General features: G+C 51.5%; 1 protein-coding gene across 4 annotated transcripts in view; it reads right to left on the reverse strand.

The window, feature by feature from the left end:
* Positions 1-194: 194 nt before the first annotated feature.
* Positions 195-15,196, reverse strand: part of LOC109573936 (intercellular adhesion molecule 2) — a 26,824-nt gene continuing 11,822 nt past the window's right edge. The window contains exons 5-9 of one of the 4 annotated variants that reach the window (XM_070773775.1): positions 14,523-14,627; positions 12,811-13,068; positions 10,951-11,271; positions 10,178-10,289; positions 5,445-5,550 (exon numbers count right to left, since the gene is read on the reverse strand). In XM_070773775.1, coding sequence (XP_070629876.1) covers positions 10,195-10,289; positions 10,951-11,271; positions 12,811-13,068; positions 14,523-14,627 — 779 coding nt within the window. In that variant the 3' untranslated portion in view covers positions 5,445-5,550; positions 10,178-10,194. Of the gene's footprint in view, positions 970-3,757; positions 4,016-5,444; positions 5,551-7,477; positions 10,290-10,950; positions 11,272-12,810; positions 13,069-14,522; positions 14,628-15,196 lie in introns of those variants that run through there. The other 3 variants (XM_070773776.1, XM_070773774.1, XM_070773773.1) reach the window with 3 other exon arrangements.

Genomic DNA, 15,196 nt, shown 5'->3' on the forward strand with positions numbered 1-15,196 from the left:
GGGGAAGAGGTCACAGAAGTCCTCCGGTCCCAGGTGCCAGGCTCCAGAGGGGCAGCTGTCTAGCCGTCACCCACCCACCCACCCTTGGGCAGCCTGCTGTCACTCCTCATTGCAGGCATGAGTGGCAGATGGTGTTATCACTGGAGGGAAGGAGGATGGGGTCTGGGCCACCAGCCGGCCTCTGTGAGGCCATGAGGGCAGATGGACTCAGATGGTCCCCTTGCCATGTGCTGCCAGACCTCATGGTCTGCGCTGTGGTGTGGTCCATGCCAAGCCCCTCCCTGGGCAGAGATGAGGGAGCTTCGGCCAAACTCTCTGAAGACAAAGAGGATCCTGACATCTAGGGTCACAGGAGCAGAACTCGAGGGGACCTTAGGAGTCAGTCAGGTCAAATTTATCACTGCAGAGAGGGGTCAAGGCCAGAGAGACGAGCTTGACTTGGTTAAGGTCACCCAGCTCACTCATGACCAAGCAACTAGTCAGGGTCCAAGCTAGGAACTCGCCAGGAGCTCCGGGTAACCCCAGGGATCAAGTGCCGTTTCCCCGAGTGCCTCCCCTGAGCTGGCAGAGAGTGGGGCGAAGGCCTTTTCTTCCCCTGAAGGGCTGAAAGCGAATGTCCCCCCTCCTGATCCGTGGGCTCCCCCTCACCTTTGACTTCAAGCCTCTGGGGATCTGAGACTCTGTGGACAAGGCCACCGCCACGAGAGCGCAGGTCCATCCAGGCCTCGCACGAGAAGTTATGGAGGCCGTCTTCCCTGTGAGCTGTGGTGTTGTGGGTGACCACGGCATCTTGGGGGAAGGGTGCTGTCCCCACAAAGGTCTGATTGTACAAGATCTCAGTACCACGGAGCAGGGTGACAGTGAGGCCTTCGAGGGGTGCCACGGCGGGGACCCTGCACTCGATGGTGAACAGTGTCCCTACGGCCACTGAGGTGTGCGACAGCGTCAGCAGCACTTGCTTTGGAGGGTCTGCAGGAAAGCGGAAGGGAGGTCTGCTCAGGATGGGGGTGCAGCTCGGGCAGGCCCCACCCAGCCCAGACCATCCCCTGTGACCACGGTGTTCTCAGGAAGTGGGCTGGGGCTGGACGGAGGAAGCAGTTCAGGGTGAACGATGTCCTGGGTGGTAGTTTCAGGGACCTGATGACTTCTGCAACGGACAAGAAAGGAGGTGCCCTGGTGTCTCCAAAGAAAAGGTTCCGAATCAGTTCAGTCAACTAGAGAGATAAAAGTTTTGGCTGTGTCTCTTTCTTCTCCATAAATTCAATAGAAATTTCAAAAATGAAACAGTTGGATGGTTTTGTTGAGAGAGACTTAGAAGGGAGTACTCACTGGAATGGGGCCATGAATTGTGAGAGTCTTTAGGGGCGGGGGCAAGAGTCAGAGCTGCCTTGGTTTTCAGGATCAGGTTTAAAAATATCTCTATCCCTTAGCTATTAAACTCCATGGTTCCCTGAGTTTCCTTTAAAAAAAAGAAAAAAAAAAGATTTCTTTCTTTTGTTGTTCCAGGTCTTAGGTGTGGTATATGGGATCTAGTTCCCTGCAGCTGCTGCTGCTGCTAAGTCAATTCAGCTGTGACTGACTCTGTGCGACTCCACAGACAGCAGCCCACCAGGCTCCGCCGTCCCTAGGATTCTCCAGGCAAGAATACTGGAGTGGGTTGCCATTTCCTTCTCCAATGCATGAAAGTGAAAACTGAAAGTGAAGTCGCCCGCACGACTCTTAGTGACCCCATAGACTGGAGCCTACCAGCCTCCTCCATCCATGGGATTTTCCAGGCAAGAGTACTGGAGTGGAGTGCCATTGCCTTCTCCAACCAGGGATCAAAACCGAGTCCACTGAATTGGGAATGCATAGTCTTAGCCACTGGACCACCAGGACACCTCCCTGGGTTCATTTTTGAACTAGAATACCTAGCCTCCATTGCCCCAGGATAATGTGGTAGATTTAGGACATCTTTCTCCTCATTTGTCCACTGATGACAGTCCTGAGTGATACCCCGGGTCCGAGCTTCCGGGAAAACCCTGGTCTCTCCATGGTCTCTGTGGCCGGTGGCCAGGTGTGTGTGTGTGATGGTCACACATTTGGAAAGGGCCCTCAGGGGAAGAATAGACCATGACCTTCTCTCCAGAAGGTGAATAGGTTACTGGAGAGTGTGCCAGCCCTCCTGATGGGGTCCCTGTTTCTTGTCATGGGATGTGGGGTACTCTGGTGATTGGGGGTGCTCCCTTACTGGGAGGAGACTCTGGAAATGGATTTTTAGATTTGTTTAAAACGGGCACCACCTGCCGGGGTCCTGCCCCGGCTGATCCAGGGTATTCGAAGCGGGGACGGCGTCGGCGACCTATTTATTTAAATATTTTATCAAAGATATAAAGAGTAATAGGATGAGGATAGCTCAGTAGGAAAATTCAGTGGAGAAAAGAGGCTGAGTAGCTTGGTTTACACGGGAGACCAATAAAACTTCAAGACAAGAAGTTTGCACCACTTACGTAGGCCGCAGGCGTCCTTCCGTTCTCCCGAAGGAGAGGAGACACTGAGGCCTCCCCAGTCGGATCTTAGAAGCCCAGGCATAATTAGTAAGCATGGTGGGTTCCGCGCCCCAGATGGAGACTCAACCAGAGTGAGAGAGAGAGCGACATGGGGAGACCAGTATTTCGAGAAACTGATCCCAATTCTTTATTTTCCATGGTCTACTTTTATACACTGAGATGTTATGCAAAAGTCACTCGGGGTCAGCAGTCCTGACTTTTATCAAAGTCAGGTGCTTCATACAAATGTATACAGAGGTCTTAGGGGTGTTACATCATCTTCTGGCCAGGGGGGCCTGCTGACAATTTACGACCCTCTCCTTGTGACAGCGGTCAGTCAATCAGGACACTTATTTCTCGAGGGCTGATTATTCTCAAAACAGAATAAAGTTACATTCCTACAGGGTGAGGGTGTAGTGGGTTTTAGTTAAGGAAAGAATTTACTTAGCCTAAGGTCTAACGTGATCAATATCAAAGGTTAATTCTATATATTCATTAATGTGTGTAAGGGCAGGGGATATGGAGACTTAGCAACAAACATTGGCTCAAGAAATGAAAAACCCTTCATCAACACAATTTCTAATTAGCCCACTATACTTATAGTTTTCTAACTTCTCTAAAGAACCTGTTTTTAGAAGGTTTAAAGCATCTTGTGCCTCTCACGGTTGGGAGGCTGTGAGCAATCACATGTGGCCGGACAAGCCTGTCAGGCAGGCTAGAGAACCTTCAGAGGAGTTTGTAGGTTAAAACACTCTTATCACGCCCAGGAATTATTATTAACTGGAGCTCTAGGTTAACTCCTTCTCCAAAAGAGGTGGTGGGGGACAGCCCCCCGTAAAGTCAGAGATGTAGGTGAGCACAAAGTAGTAAAGTAGGCAGGCTCTGGGTATGGGGGTAGACGCTCGAGGATTTCCAGGGGGACTCCTGAGGCTCGATCCCGCCTTTGCGTATGTCGAGCCTCCTTCCTCATGACCTTTGCCATGGGCGGAGTACCTCACTCTGGCCCCCAACAGTTCACTTCTGAGCAAACTCAAAATCCTGATTGCTGGCAGGGATCTAGGAGGCCAGGGGAGGGTGTGAGCAGATTCTGAGCCTGTGGCCTGGACCCAGGAGCCCAGGGAAGTGCAGGCCATAGGAGAGTGCCCAGGAGCAGTGACAGAGCAGCTCGTTGTGGGTTTGCAGACACAGGCTCCGGCCTCGGGGAGCAGGGCCCCGTGGGCGACACTCACAGAACACGGTGATGTTGAAAACTTTCGTCTCCTGCTTGCCGGCACAGATGGAACTGCACACGAGGTGCTCATCCTTGGAGATGTTGTAGACCTGGAACAGCTTCCACTGAGCCTGGCTCTCCAGGAGTGTCTTGTTTAGGTGTGTCTCTAGAACAAGGCTCTTGGGGTCCGTGCAACTGGCAGTGCAATTAATCACCTGAAACTCTCCAGACCCCACCATCAGGTGCTCTGGCCCCTCGAACGCCTTCCCACCAGACCCTGGAAGGACAGAAAACACTGCTCAGCGGACACCCCCGCTGCCCTGCCCGGTGGGGCTGCCCACGATTAGCAGTCTCATCAACGGGTCCCTTCTGCTCCTCCCTCTTGATCACACATTACTGCCTCTGGTCTAGGCCAACGGGGAGGTGCCCTAGCTGTCTCCCTGCCCCTGACTGCTCTTCCAGCTTGTCCCCTCCAGGTGAGTCTTCCTCATGCACATCTTCTATCCCCATGCAGAGTATATTCGAACTCGCCCCCCAGCCCAATTGACCCCTTTCTGCTAAAGCCTCCCTGAACTGGAGGTGGATCATGTCCTCTCAGGCCCCATGTCCATGAGTTCAGCTTCCCCCTCACTCCTTTCCTCTCTTCTGCAAATCCTTGTATAATACCAGCTGTGTGGCAGGCACCGTTCTAGGCTCTTCAAAGCTTGCCCTTGTGGAGCTCGCACTGCCGTGAAGGACACAGAGTAACCAACAAGCGAACTAGCCAGCCTGCCAGTTGGTGGGTAGCACCCAAGAGGGGAAATAGGGAGTGGGGTGGGGCTGCTACGTTAAATACTGTGCTCAGGACAGGTTTCATGGAAACAGACGTTTGAGGAAAGGAGGAAGGAAATGGGGGGAGCTTGGTTGCCAGTGTCTGCAGAGGGCAGAAAACTAGCAGCGCCAAGACCCTGGTGGAGAAGACACCAGGATGGCTGGAGCCCAGCGAGGAAGAAGGCCAAGAATCATAACTGATCTCGGCCAGCTGGGCCTGTGCTCTGTCCTGTGTTCCCGCCACACCCTCACGCCCCCACCTAGCCCTCAGCTGGGGAAAGAGAAAGGTTCTCTAGGGAGAGAGAGAGAGCTGCCTTTGAATCCCGAGTTTGCCAGCTCTGTGGCCTTGGGCAAAGTGCTTTCCTTTTCTGAGCCTCAGTTTCTCCATCTGTCAAATGGGCTAGTAATCCCTTTCCTGCATGGTCGTCATGAAGGCACCTGACAGGTTTTCCAAAACAGAGTGCTCACACCTGGAGGCATTCTCCTTCCCCGTCCCCTGGACCACCCAGAAGGGGCTTCGTTTGCACGTTGATGGTCAGCAGAAGACGATGCCCTCCACTGACCTCTGCTGTCCACTGGGCCACCTCTGAAGACCCGCTGGGACGTGCCCTCACTTTCCCTTGAGCCCCAGCCTCCTTGGTCTCCCATCAGTCTCCACGACCTGCCACATCCACACACCCTGAAGTTATGGAGCCTGTTCAGCCCCAGGTGTGAAGGCCAGGTCCCCCATCTGCTGCCTCGGGGTCATGGGGTCATGGGGAAACCAGGCTTGCATAGCATCCCACACCCATGGTGGGCAGCCGCTGTGCTAAAGCCTCAGAGACTTCGGGACCAGGACCCCCTTCTCCACACCTAACCTCTGGCGGGAACACACCCAGTCTGGACCCCCAGGCTCACCTTGGCAGCAGAGCAGGGCCAGAAAGGCTGTGAGCGATCCCCGGCCACCAAAAGAGGACATCTCGGGTGGCCTCTGCAGGCTCACCGGGAATAGCTGAGGACTGCCTGCAGAGAGATGAAGGGCTCCGGTCAGGCAGGCGGCCGGGGAGGACTTACAGTTGCAGTCCTGAACCCCCAGCCTCTGTAAGCTGATGACCATATTTCCTCTCATTATCTGTGATCCTGGGGAGGCCACATGGAAGGCCATCTCCCAGGGCCACAAGTCTGCAAGAAGCTGGGCAGAGGAAGCCAGGAGTCAGCTGATAAGCAGGACATTCCTAGTCCTTCTGGTACTCTGCCCTCAGGAGTGGGGCGGGCACCCGGGGCTCATGTGTGTGTGATGTGTGTGCACACGGGGCCCCAAATCTGGGGAGCCCCGAATCCCACAGGACACTTTTTTGGTGTCAAAAGGGACCGACGTTCCACGTTCGAAAGAGGGTTTGGGAGGCCGTAGCTGGACATTCTCTCCTGTCCTCTGCCCCTCCCCTTTTACATTTCTGGTGATGCACACAGTCCCCAGGCACTTCCTTGTCTCTTTTCTTAGCTAAATGTGACTTCACGTTACCAATTCAAGGAGGAAGGAAAAGGAAACTAGCATTTAATTGATGCCTATTCTCTGTTAGGGACAAAGTTATGGTTTTATACATCGTCTCATTATCACACCAAATCTACCAATGTTGATTGTGCATTCGAGGAAGTTCAGGGCTCAGGTGAATTAATAACTTGCCTAAATCAAACGATATTAGGTGATGGAACTGCGGTGAGAATTTAAGAATGAGGAGTGTTTGGTTGGAGAATTGGTGGTTGCCAGGAATTAAAGGGAGGGAGACATGGACTGAAAGAGCAGAGAGGACTTTAGGACGGAGAAGCAGCTCTGTTTGCTACTACAATGGTGCATATGTGTCAGCACACACTTGCCCAAACCCACAGAATGTACACACCAAGACTGAACCGTAATGTCAACTATGATCTTTGGGTGATAATGACGTGTCAATGCAGGCTCATCACTCATGAGAAATGGACCACTCTGGTGGGGGATGTTGGTAACAGGAGAGGCTCTGCATGTGTGGGGACAGGAGGTATGTGGCAAGTCTCTACTTCCCCTAAGTTTTGCTCTAAGCCTAAAACTGCTCTTCTAAAAAGAAGTCTACTAAAAAAAACGGAGAGAGTGGAGGACAGAGGAGCTGCTGTGCTACAGTCCATGGGGTTGACAGAGTTGACACAACTTGGAGACGGAACAACGACAGAAAAATAGCTCAAACACACTGCCTTGGAAGGCAGCCTTCTGGGTCAGGATGCTTGTCAGCCATGGATGGTTGTTGAAATGCAGGCTTTTATGACTTCCCTGGGGGTCCAGTCGTTAAGACTCTGCTTCCAAGTGTTTGATCCCTGGTCTGGGGAACCAACATTCCATATGGGCATTACATATGCACGTGGCATGGCCAAAACTAAAGAAACTGCAGGTTTTTAAACTCAGTTTTTAGCAGCTTTAGAGGAAGTCATGGTCTCAGTGCTTTCTAAATTCTCATGTCAGATTACATTTTAAAAATATACATGTATTTACTTGGCTGCACCAAGTCTTAGTTCTGGCATGCGGGATCCAGTTCCCTGACCAGGGATGGAACCCAGGCCCCATGCACTGGAGCTGGAAGTCTGAGCCACTGGACCACCAGGGACGTTCCTCAGATTACACTTTAAAAGATATTTAAACACAAAACCCAGTTCTACATTGTTTATGAGACACATCTAATGAGTAAGAGTGTCGAATGCTTGACAGTCAAAGAATGAAAAAAGATATACCAGGCAAAAGCTAACCAAAAGAAAAGCCGGGAAAGGTCTATTCATATCAAAGAAGAAGGAATTTTAAGACAAAAAATATTTATCAGGGATACAATGAGTACCTAGATTAAACGGTCAATTCATACAGAAATTATAATTGTTGTAAACTTGTAAGCACTTAGCTTGAAGGAACAACAAAGAGATAAAACCATCATCATAGCAAGAAATTTTAATACAACATCTCTTTATCATGAATAATAAGCAAACATGAAAAGATGCTCAGCATCATTCATCAGGAGGGAAAGGCACATCAAAGCCACAGTGAGACATCACCCACCACTGTCAGAATGGTTATCATCAAAGACAACAAATAAAAACATTGGCAAGGGTGTGGAGAAAGGGAGCCCTCGTGTCCTCCTGGTGGGATTGTAAATTGGTGCGAATGCTGTGGAGAAACGTGTAGAGGTGCCTCAAAAATTAGAAATAGAACTTCTGTATGATCCAGCAATTTCACTTCTGGGTATCCTCCTGAAGAAAACAGAAGCACTAATTCGACGACATGCATGTGCACCACTGTTCACTGTGGCATCATTTCCAGTAGCCAACGTGTGAAAGCCTCCTGAATGTTCATCCATAGATGCATGAGTAAAGATGGGTTTGGTATAATACACAATGGAATATTATTCAGCCATAAAGAATGAAATCTTGCCATTTTCGACAACACGGACAGACGTAGAGGGTATTATGCCAAGTGCAATGACTCAGACAGAGAAAGACAAACACCATGTGATCTCACACATATGCAGAATCTGACAAACAAAACAAACAAAACCAAAGCCAGGCTCCTACATATAGAGAACAAATGGGTGGTTGCTGGAGGCAAGGGGCCGAGCAGGGTCCAAAACAGATGAATGGGATTAAGAGGAGCAAAGCACCAATTACAGAGGAAGCCACAGGGATGTAACACAGCATGAGGAATATGGTCAGTAACACCGGAATAACTTTGTATGGAAGCAGGTGGACACTAGACTTGCTGTGGTGATAACTGCATAATGTATGCAAATACCAAAGCCCTGTGTAGAACACCTGAAGGTTACATAATACTGTATATTATGAACCAGTCTAAAAATATGAAGTAATGTATCTTGCAATCACAAAAGAAGAAGACTATAGATTCATAGAAACAGAAAGCAGAACAGTGGTTGCCAGGGCCTGGGGGCAGGGGGAAATGGTGAGTTGTTTGTTTAATGGTATACACTTTCAGTTTTGTGAGATAAAAAAGTTTTGAGGGCTAGTGCACTGGGACGACCCCGAGGGATGGTATGGGGAGGGAGGAGGGAGGAGGGTTCAGGATGGGGAACACATGTATACCTGTGGCGGATTCATTTTGATATTTGCAAAACTAATACAATTATGTAAAGTTTAAAAATAAAATAAAATTTAAAAAAATAATAATAAAATAAAAAAATACTAAAAAAAAAAAGTTTTGAGATCCATCGTGAAACAATGTGAATGTAACCCAACCAAATGTACATTTAAAAACAGTTAAGTGGTGCATTTTGTGTTGGGTGTATTTTACCACAATTGAAAATTAATTTACACAACATTGCAAATCTGGGGCGGGGGAGCCTGGTCGGCTGCCCTCTGTGGGGTCGCACAGAGTCAGACACTACTAAAGCGACTTAGCAGCAGCAGCAGCAGCAGCAGTAAATCTTCAATAAACTTAAAAATTTAAAACGTACAAAAATTAAAAACTTATAAATCATTTATGCCAAGAAATATGAAACCACGTAGACCAAGTCTAGGAAAAAGTCAGTTCAGTTGAGTTGCTCGGTCGTGTCCAACTCTTTGTGGACACCCAAAAAGTACCTAACTTGATTGAAGAAGAAATAAAAAGCCTGAACAGTTGTCCAACTATTATAGAAATTACGTCTATAATTTGAAATCTCCCCACAAAGAAAATATCAAGTCTAGATAGCATTACAGAAGTTCAAGTAGGAATAATTCTAATCTTACAAAAACTCTTTCTGAGAATGAAAATAGCAGGAACACGCTCTAAGAGGCCAGTGGAACCTTAATAGCAAAATGAGACAAGAATAGGATGAAATAGAAAAATTAGAAGCTAGTGTCACTCATGATTACAAATGCAAAATAAGAAAAATACAAACAGACCAAATCTAGCCATGTGTTAAATATTAGACTTCATATCCACGTTAGGCTTAGCTACGAAAAGTTGGTCGCAGGATAGAAGAGAAAGCTGCAAATGTCATTTATTATTGTTGGGAATAATAAACTTTGGTGCTTTATGTCACAATACTTCTGCCCTGCTCTGAAATCATCTGTAGAGTGGTGGGGGCGGCCTGGCGGGAGGATCCCGGAGCCAAGCCACTGGGGCCCCCACACTCACCCCTGGATGCTGGCTCTGTTGGCAGAAGAGAGAAGTCAGAGCCGTGTCCTGGAGGGCCACGTAGGAACGGAGTGTCTCTCTGCCCCTCTGTGCCAGGGAGGGTCTCCCCACCCTCCCTTAGGAGGAAGTCACTCAGGGTCCCATGAGGCTGGGTGCCTAGTGCTCAGGCGGGCCGGCCTGGGGGCACACCAGGGCCTGGGTTTGCTGGGGCTCAGGAAGACCTCTGAAGGAGAGGGCGGAGGGAGGCTGAGGAGACATTTGGAGACAGAAGTTCAGCCAGGCCTGGTGGCTCCCCTTCCTGGCCAATCCCAGGGGGAGACACGAAGGCATGGGGTTAAGTCCAAGTGTTTGTATTCAGGCTGCTTCACATGGTCCCTCAGCCAGGCCTGGACCGCACCCTAAGGAGCCACACTGAGTTCCAGTGGCCGCCATGAAAGTGGCCATGCTGCTCACATAGGCTGTGCCTGGTGGCTCCGTCTCAGCCTCTTCTAAGTGGCTTGCACTCACGTGTTAGTTCTCTGCCATTATTTGTACAAGCACAGGGGGACGAATGTCACAAACAAGAGCAGCAGCACTATCACGGTCACCATGATCACCATCTGGTTGCTGGGCTCGGGCTCTGGGGAGAGAAGGGGTAGAGGTCACAGAAGTCCTCCGGTCCCAGGTGCCAGGCTCCAGAGGGGCAGCTGTCTACCCGTCACCCACCCACCCACCCCTGGGCAGCCTGCTGTCACTCTGCATTGCAGGGATGAGTGGCAAATGGTGTTATCACTGGAGGGAAGGAGGACAGGGTCTGGGCCACCAGCCGGCCTCTGTGAGACCCTGAGGGCAGATGGACTCAGATGGTCCCCTTGCCATGCACTGCCAGACCTCATTGTCTGCGCTGTGGCGTGGTCCATGCCAAGCCCCGCCCTGGGCAGAGATGAGGGAGCTTTGGCCAAACTCTCTGAAGACAAAGAGGATCCTGGCCATCTAGGGTCACAGAAGTGGGACTCCAGGGGACCTTAGGGGTCAGACAGGTCAAATTTATCATTGCAGGGAGGGGTCAAGGCCAGAGAGACGAGCTTCACTTGGTTAAGGTCACCCAACTCACTCATGACCAAGCAACTAGTCAGGGTCCAAGCTAGGAACTCGCCAGGAGCTCCAGGTAACCCCAGGGATCAAGTGCCGTTTCCCCGAGTGCCTCCCCTGAGCTGGCAGAGAGTGGGGCGAAGGCGTTTTCTTCCCCTGAAGGGCTGAAAGCAAATGTCCCCCCTCCTGATCTGTGGGCTCCCCCTCACCTTTGACTTCAAGCCTCTGGGGATCTGAGACTCTGTGGACAAGGCCACCGCCACGAGAGCGCAGGTCCATCTGGGCCTCGCACCAGAAGTTATGGAGGCCGTCTTCCCTGTGAGCTGTGGTGTGGTGGGTGACCACGGCATCTTGGGGGAAACGTGCTGTCCCCACAAAGGTCTGATTGTACAAGATCTCAGTACCACGGAGCAGGGTGACAGTGAGGCCTTCGAGGGGTGCCACGGCGGGGACCATGCACTCGATGGTGAACAGTGTCCCTACGGCCACTGAGGTGTGCGACAGCGTCAGCAGCACTTGCTTTGGAGGGTCTGCAGGAAAGCGGAAGGGAGGTCTGCTCAGGATGGGGGTGCAGCTCGGGCAGGCCCTACCCAGCCCAGACCATCCCCTGTGACCACGGTGTTCTCAGGAAGTGGGCTGGGGCTGGACGGAGGAAGCAGTTCAGGGTGAACGATGTCCTGGGTGGTAGTTTCAGGGACCTGATGACTTCTGCAACGGACAAGAAAGGAGGTACCCTGGTGTCTCCAAAGAAAAGGTTCCGAATCAGTTCAGTCAACTAGAAAGATAAAAGTTTTGGCTGTGTCTCTTTCTTCTCCATAAATTCAATAGAAATTTCAAAAATGAAACAGTTGGATGGTTTTGTTGAGAGAGACTTAGAAGGGAGTACTCACTGGAATGGGGCCATGAATTGTGAGAGTCTTTAGGGGCGGGGGCAAGAGTCAGAGCTGCCTTGGTTTTCAGGATCAGGTTTAAAAATATCTCTATCCCTTAGCTATTAAACTCCATGGTTCCCTGAGTTTCCTTTAAAAAAAAGAAAAAAAAAAAAAAAGATTTCTTTCTTTTGTTGTTCCAGGTCTTAGGTGTGGTATATGGGATCTAGTTCCCTGCAGCTGCTGCTGCTGCTAAGTCAATTCAGCTGTGACTGACTCTGTGCGACTCCACAGACAGCAGCCCACCAGGCTCCGCCGTCCCTGGGATTCTCCAGGCAAGAATACTGGAGTGGGTTGCCATTTCCTTCTCCAATGCATGAAAGTGAAAACTGAAAGTGAAGTTGCCCGCCCGACTCTTAGTGACCCCATAGACTGGAGCCTACCAGCCTCCTCCATCCATGGGATTTTCCAGGCAAGAGTACTGGAGTGGAGTGCCATTGCCTTCTCCAACCAGGGATCAAAACCGGGTCCACTGAATTGGGAATGCATAGTCTTAGCCACTGGACCACCAGGACACCTCCCTGGGTTCATTTTTGAACTAGAATACCTAGCCTCCATTGCCCCAGGATAATGTGGTAGATTTAGGACATCTTTATACTCATTTGTCCACTGATGACAGTTCTGAGTGATACCCTGGGTCCGAGCTTCCGGGAAAACCCCGGTCTCTCCATGGTCTCTGTGGCCGGTGGCCAGGTGTGTGTGTGTGTGATGGTCACACATTTGGAAAGAGCCCTCAGGGGAAGAATAGACCATGACCTTCTCTCCAGAAGGTGAATAGGTTACTGGAGAGTGTGCCAGCCCTCCTGATGGGGTCCCTGTTTCTTGTCATGGGATGTGGGGTACTCTGGTGATTGGGGGTGCTCCCCTACTGGGAGGAGACTCTGGAAATGGATTTTTAGATTTGTTTAAAACTTACTTGGATTGTTCACTCCTGAGCAAACTCAAAATCCTGATTGCTGGCAGGGATCTAGGAGGCCAGGGGAGGGTGTGAGCAGATTCTGAGCCTGTGGCCTGGACCCAGGAGCCCAGGGAGGTGCGGGCCATAGGAGAGTGCCCAGGAGCAGTGACAGAGCAACTCGTTGTGGGTTTGCAGACACAGGCTCCGGCCTCGGGGAGCAGGGCCCCGTGGGCGACACTCACAGAACACGGTGATGTTGAAAACTTTCGTCTCCTGCTTGCCGGCACAGATGGAACTGCACACGAGGTGCTCATCCTTGGAGATGTTGTAGACCTTGAACAGCTTCCACTGAGCCTGGCTCTCCAGGAGTGTCTTGTTTAGGTGTGTCTCTAGAACAAGGCTCTTGGGGTCCGTGCAACTGGCAGTGCAATTAATCACCTGAAACTCTCCAGACCCCACCATCAGGTGCTCTGGCCCCTCGAACGCCTTCTCACCAGACCCTGGAAGGACAGAAAACACTGCTCAGCGGACACCCCCGCTGCCCTGCCCGGTGGGGCTGCCCATGATTAGCAGTCTCATCAACGGGTCCCTTCTGCTCCTCCCTCTTGATCACACATTACTGCCTCTGGTCTAGGCCAACGGGGAGGTGCCCTAGCTGTCTCCCTGCCCCTGACTGCTCTTCCAGCTTGTCCCCTCCAGGTGAGTCTTCCTCATGCACATCTTCTATCCCCATGCAGAGTATATTCGAACTCGCCCCCCAGCCCAATTGACCCCTTTCTGCTAAAGCCTCCCTGAACTGGAGGTGGATCATGTCCTCTCAGGCCCCATGTCCATGAGTTCAGCTTCCCCCTCACTCCTTTCCTCTCTTCTGCAAATCCTTGTACAATACCAGCTGTGTGGCAGGCACCGTTCTAGGCTCTAGGGAGCCATCAGAGACCGAAGAAATTCAAAGCTTGCCCTTGTGGAGCTCGCACTGCCGTGAAGGACACAGAGTAACCAACAAGCGAACTAGCCAGCCTGCCAGTTGGTGGGTAGCACCCAAGAGGGGAAATAGGGAGTGGGGTGGGGCTGCTACGTTAAATACTATGCTCAGGACAGGTTTCATGGAAACAGAGACGTTTGAGGAAAGGAGGAAGGAAATGGGGGGAGTTTGGTTGCCAGTGTCTGCAGAGGGCAGAAAACCAGCAGAGCCAAGACCCTGGTGGAGAAGACACCAGGATGGCTGGAGCCCAGTGAGGAAGAAGGCCAAGAATCATAACTGATCTCGGCCAGCTGGGCCTGTGCTCTGTCCTGTGTTCCCGCCACACCCTCACGCCCCCACCTAGCCCTCAGCTGGGGAAAGAGAAAGGTTCTCTAGGGAGAGAGAGCTGCCTTTGAATCCCGAGTTTGCCAGCTCTGTGGCCTTGGGCAAAGTGCTTTCCTTTTCTGAGCCTCAGTTTCTCCATCTGTCAAATGGGCTAGTAATCCCTTTCCTGCATGGTCGTCATGAAGGCACCTGACAGGTTTTCCAAAACAGAGTGCTCACACCTGGAGGCATTCTCCTTCCCCGTCCCCTGGACCACCCAGAAGGGGCTTCGTTTGCACGTTGATGGTCAGCAGAAGACGATGCCCTCCACTGACCTCTGCTGTCCACTGGGCCACCTCTGAAGACCCGCTGGGACGTGCCCTCACTTTCCCTTGAGCCCCAGCCTCCTTGGTCTCCCATCAGTCTCCACGACCTGCCACATCCACACACCCTGAAGTTATGGAGCCTGTTCAGCCCGAAGTGTGAAGGCCAAGTCCCCCATCTGCTGCCTCGGGGTCATGGGGTCATGGGGAAACCAGGCTTGCATAGCATCCCACACCCATGGTGGGCAGCCGCTGTGCTAAAGCCTCAAAGACTTCGGGACCAGGACCCCCTTCTCCACACCTAACCTCTGGCGGGAACACACCCAGTCTGGACCCCCAGGCTCACCTTGGCAGCAGAGCAGGGCGAGAAAGGCTGTGAGCGTTCCCCAGCCACCAAAAGGGGACATCTCGGGTGGCCTCTGCAGGCTCACAGGGAACAGCTGAGGACTGCCTGCAGAGAGGTGAAGGGCTCCGGTCAGGCAGGCGGCTGGGGAGGACTTACAGCTGCAGTCCTGAACCCCCAGCCTCTGTAAGCTGATGACCATATTTCCTCTCATTATCTGTGATCTTGGGGAGGCCACATGGAAGGCCATCTCCCAGGGCTACAAGTCTGCAAGAAGCTGGGCAGAGGAAGCCAGGAGTCAGCTGATAAGCAGGACATTCCTAGTCCTCCTGGCACTCTGCCCTCAGGATTGGGGCGGGCACCCGGGGCTCATGTGTGTGTGATGTGTGTGCACACGGGGCCCCAAATCTGGGGAGCCCTGAATCCCACAGGACACTTTTTTGGTGTCAACAAGGGACCGACGTTCCAAGTTCGAAAGAGGGTTTGGGAGGCCGTAGCTGGACATTCTCCCCTGTCCTCTGCCCCTCCCCTTTTACATTTCTGGTGATGCACACAGTCCCCAGGCACTTTCTTGTCTCTTTTCTTAGCTAAATGTGACTTCACGTTACCAATTCAAGGAGGAAGGAAAAGGAAACTAGCATTTAACTGATGCCTATTCTCTGTTAGGGACTAAGTTA

The sequence above is a fragment of the Bos indicus genome, chromosome 19, assembly GCF_029378745.1.
Source record: "Bos indicus isolate NIAB-ARS_2022 breed Sahiwal x Tharparkar chromosome 19, NIAB-ARS_B.indTharparkar_mat_pri_1.0, whole genome shotgun sequence".
NCBI classification, from domain to species: Eukaryota; Metazoa; Chordata; class Mammalia; order Artiodactyla; family Bovidae; genus Bos; species Bos indicus.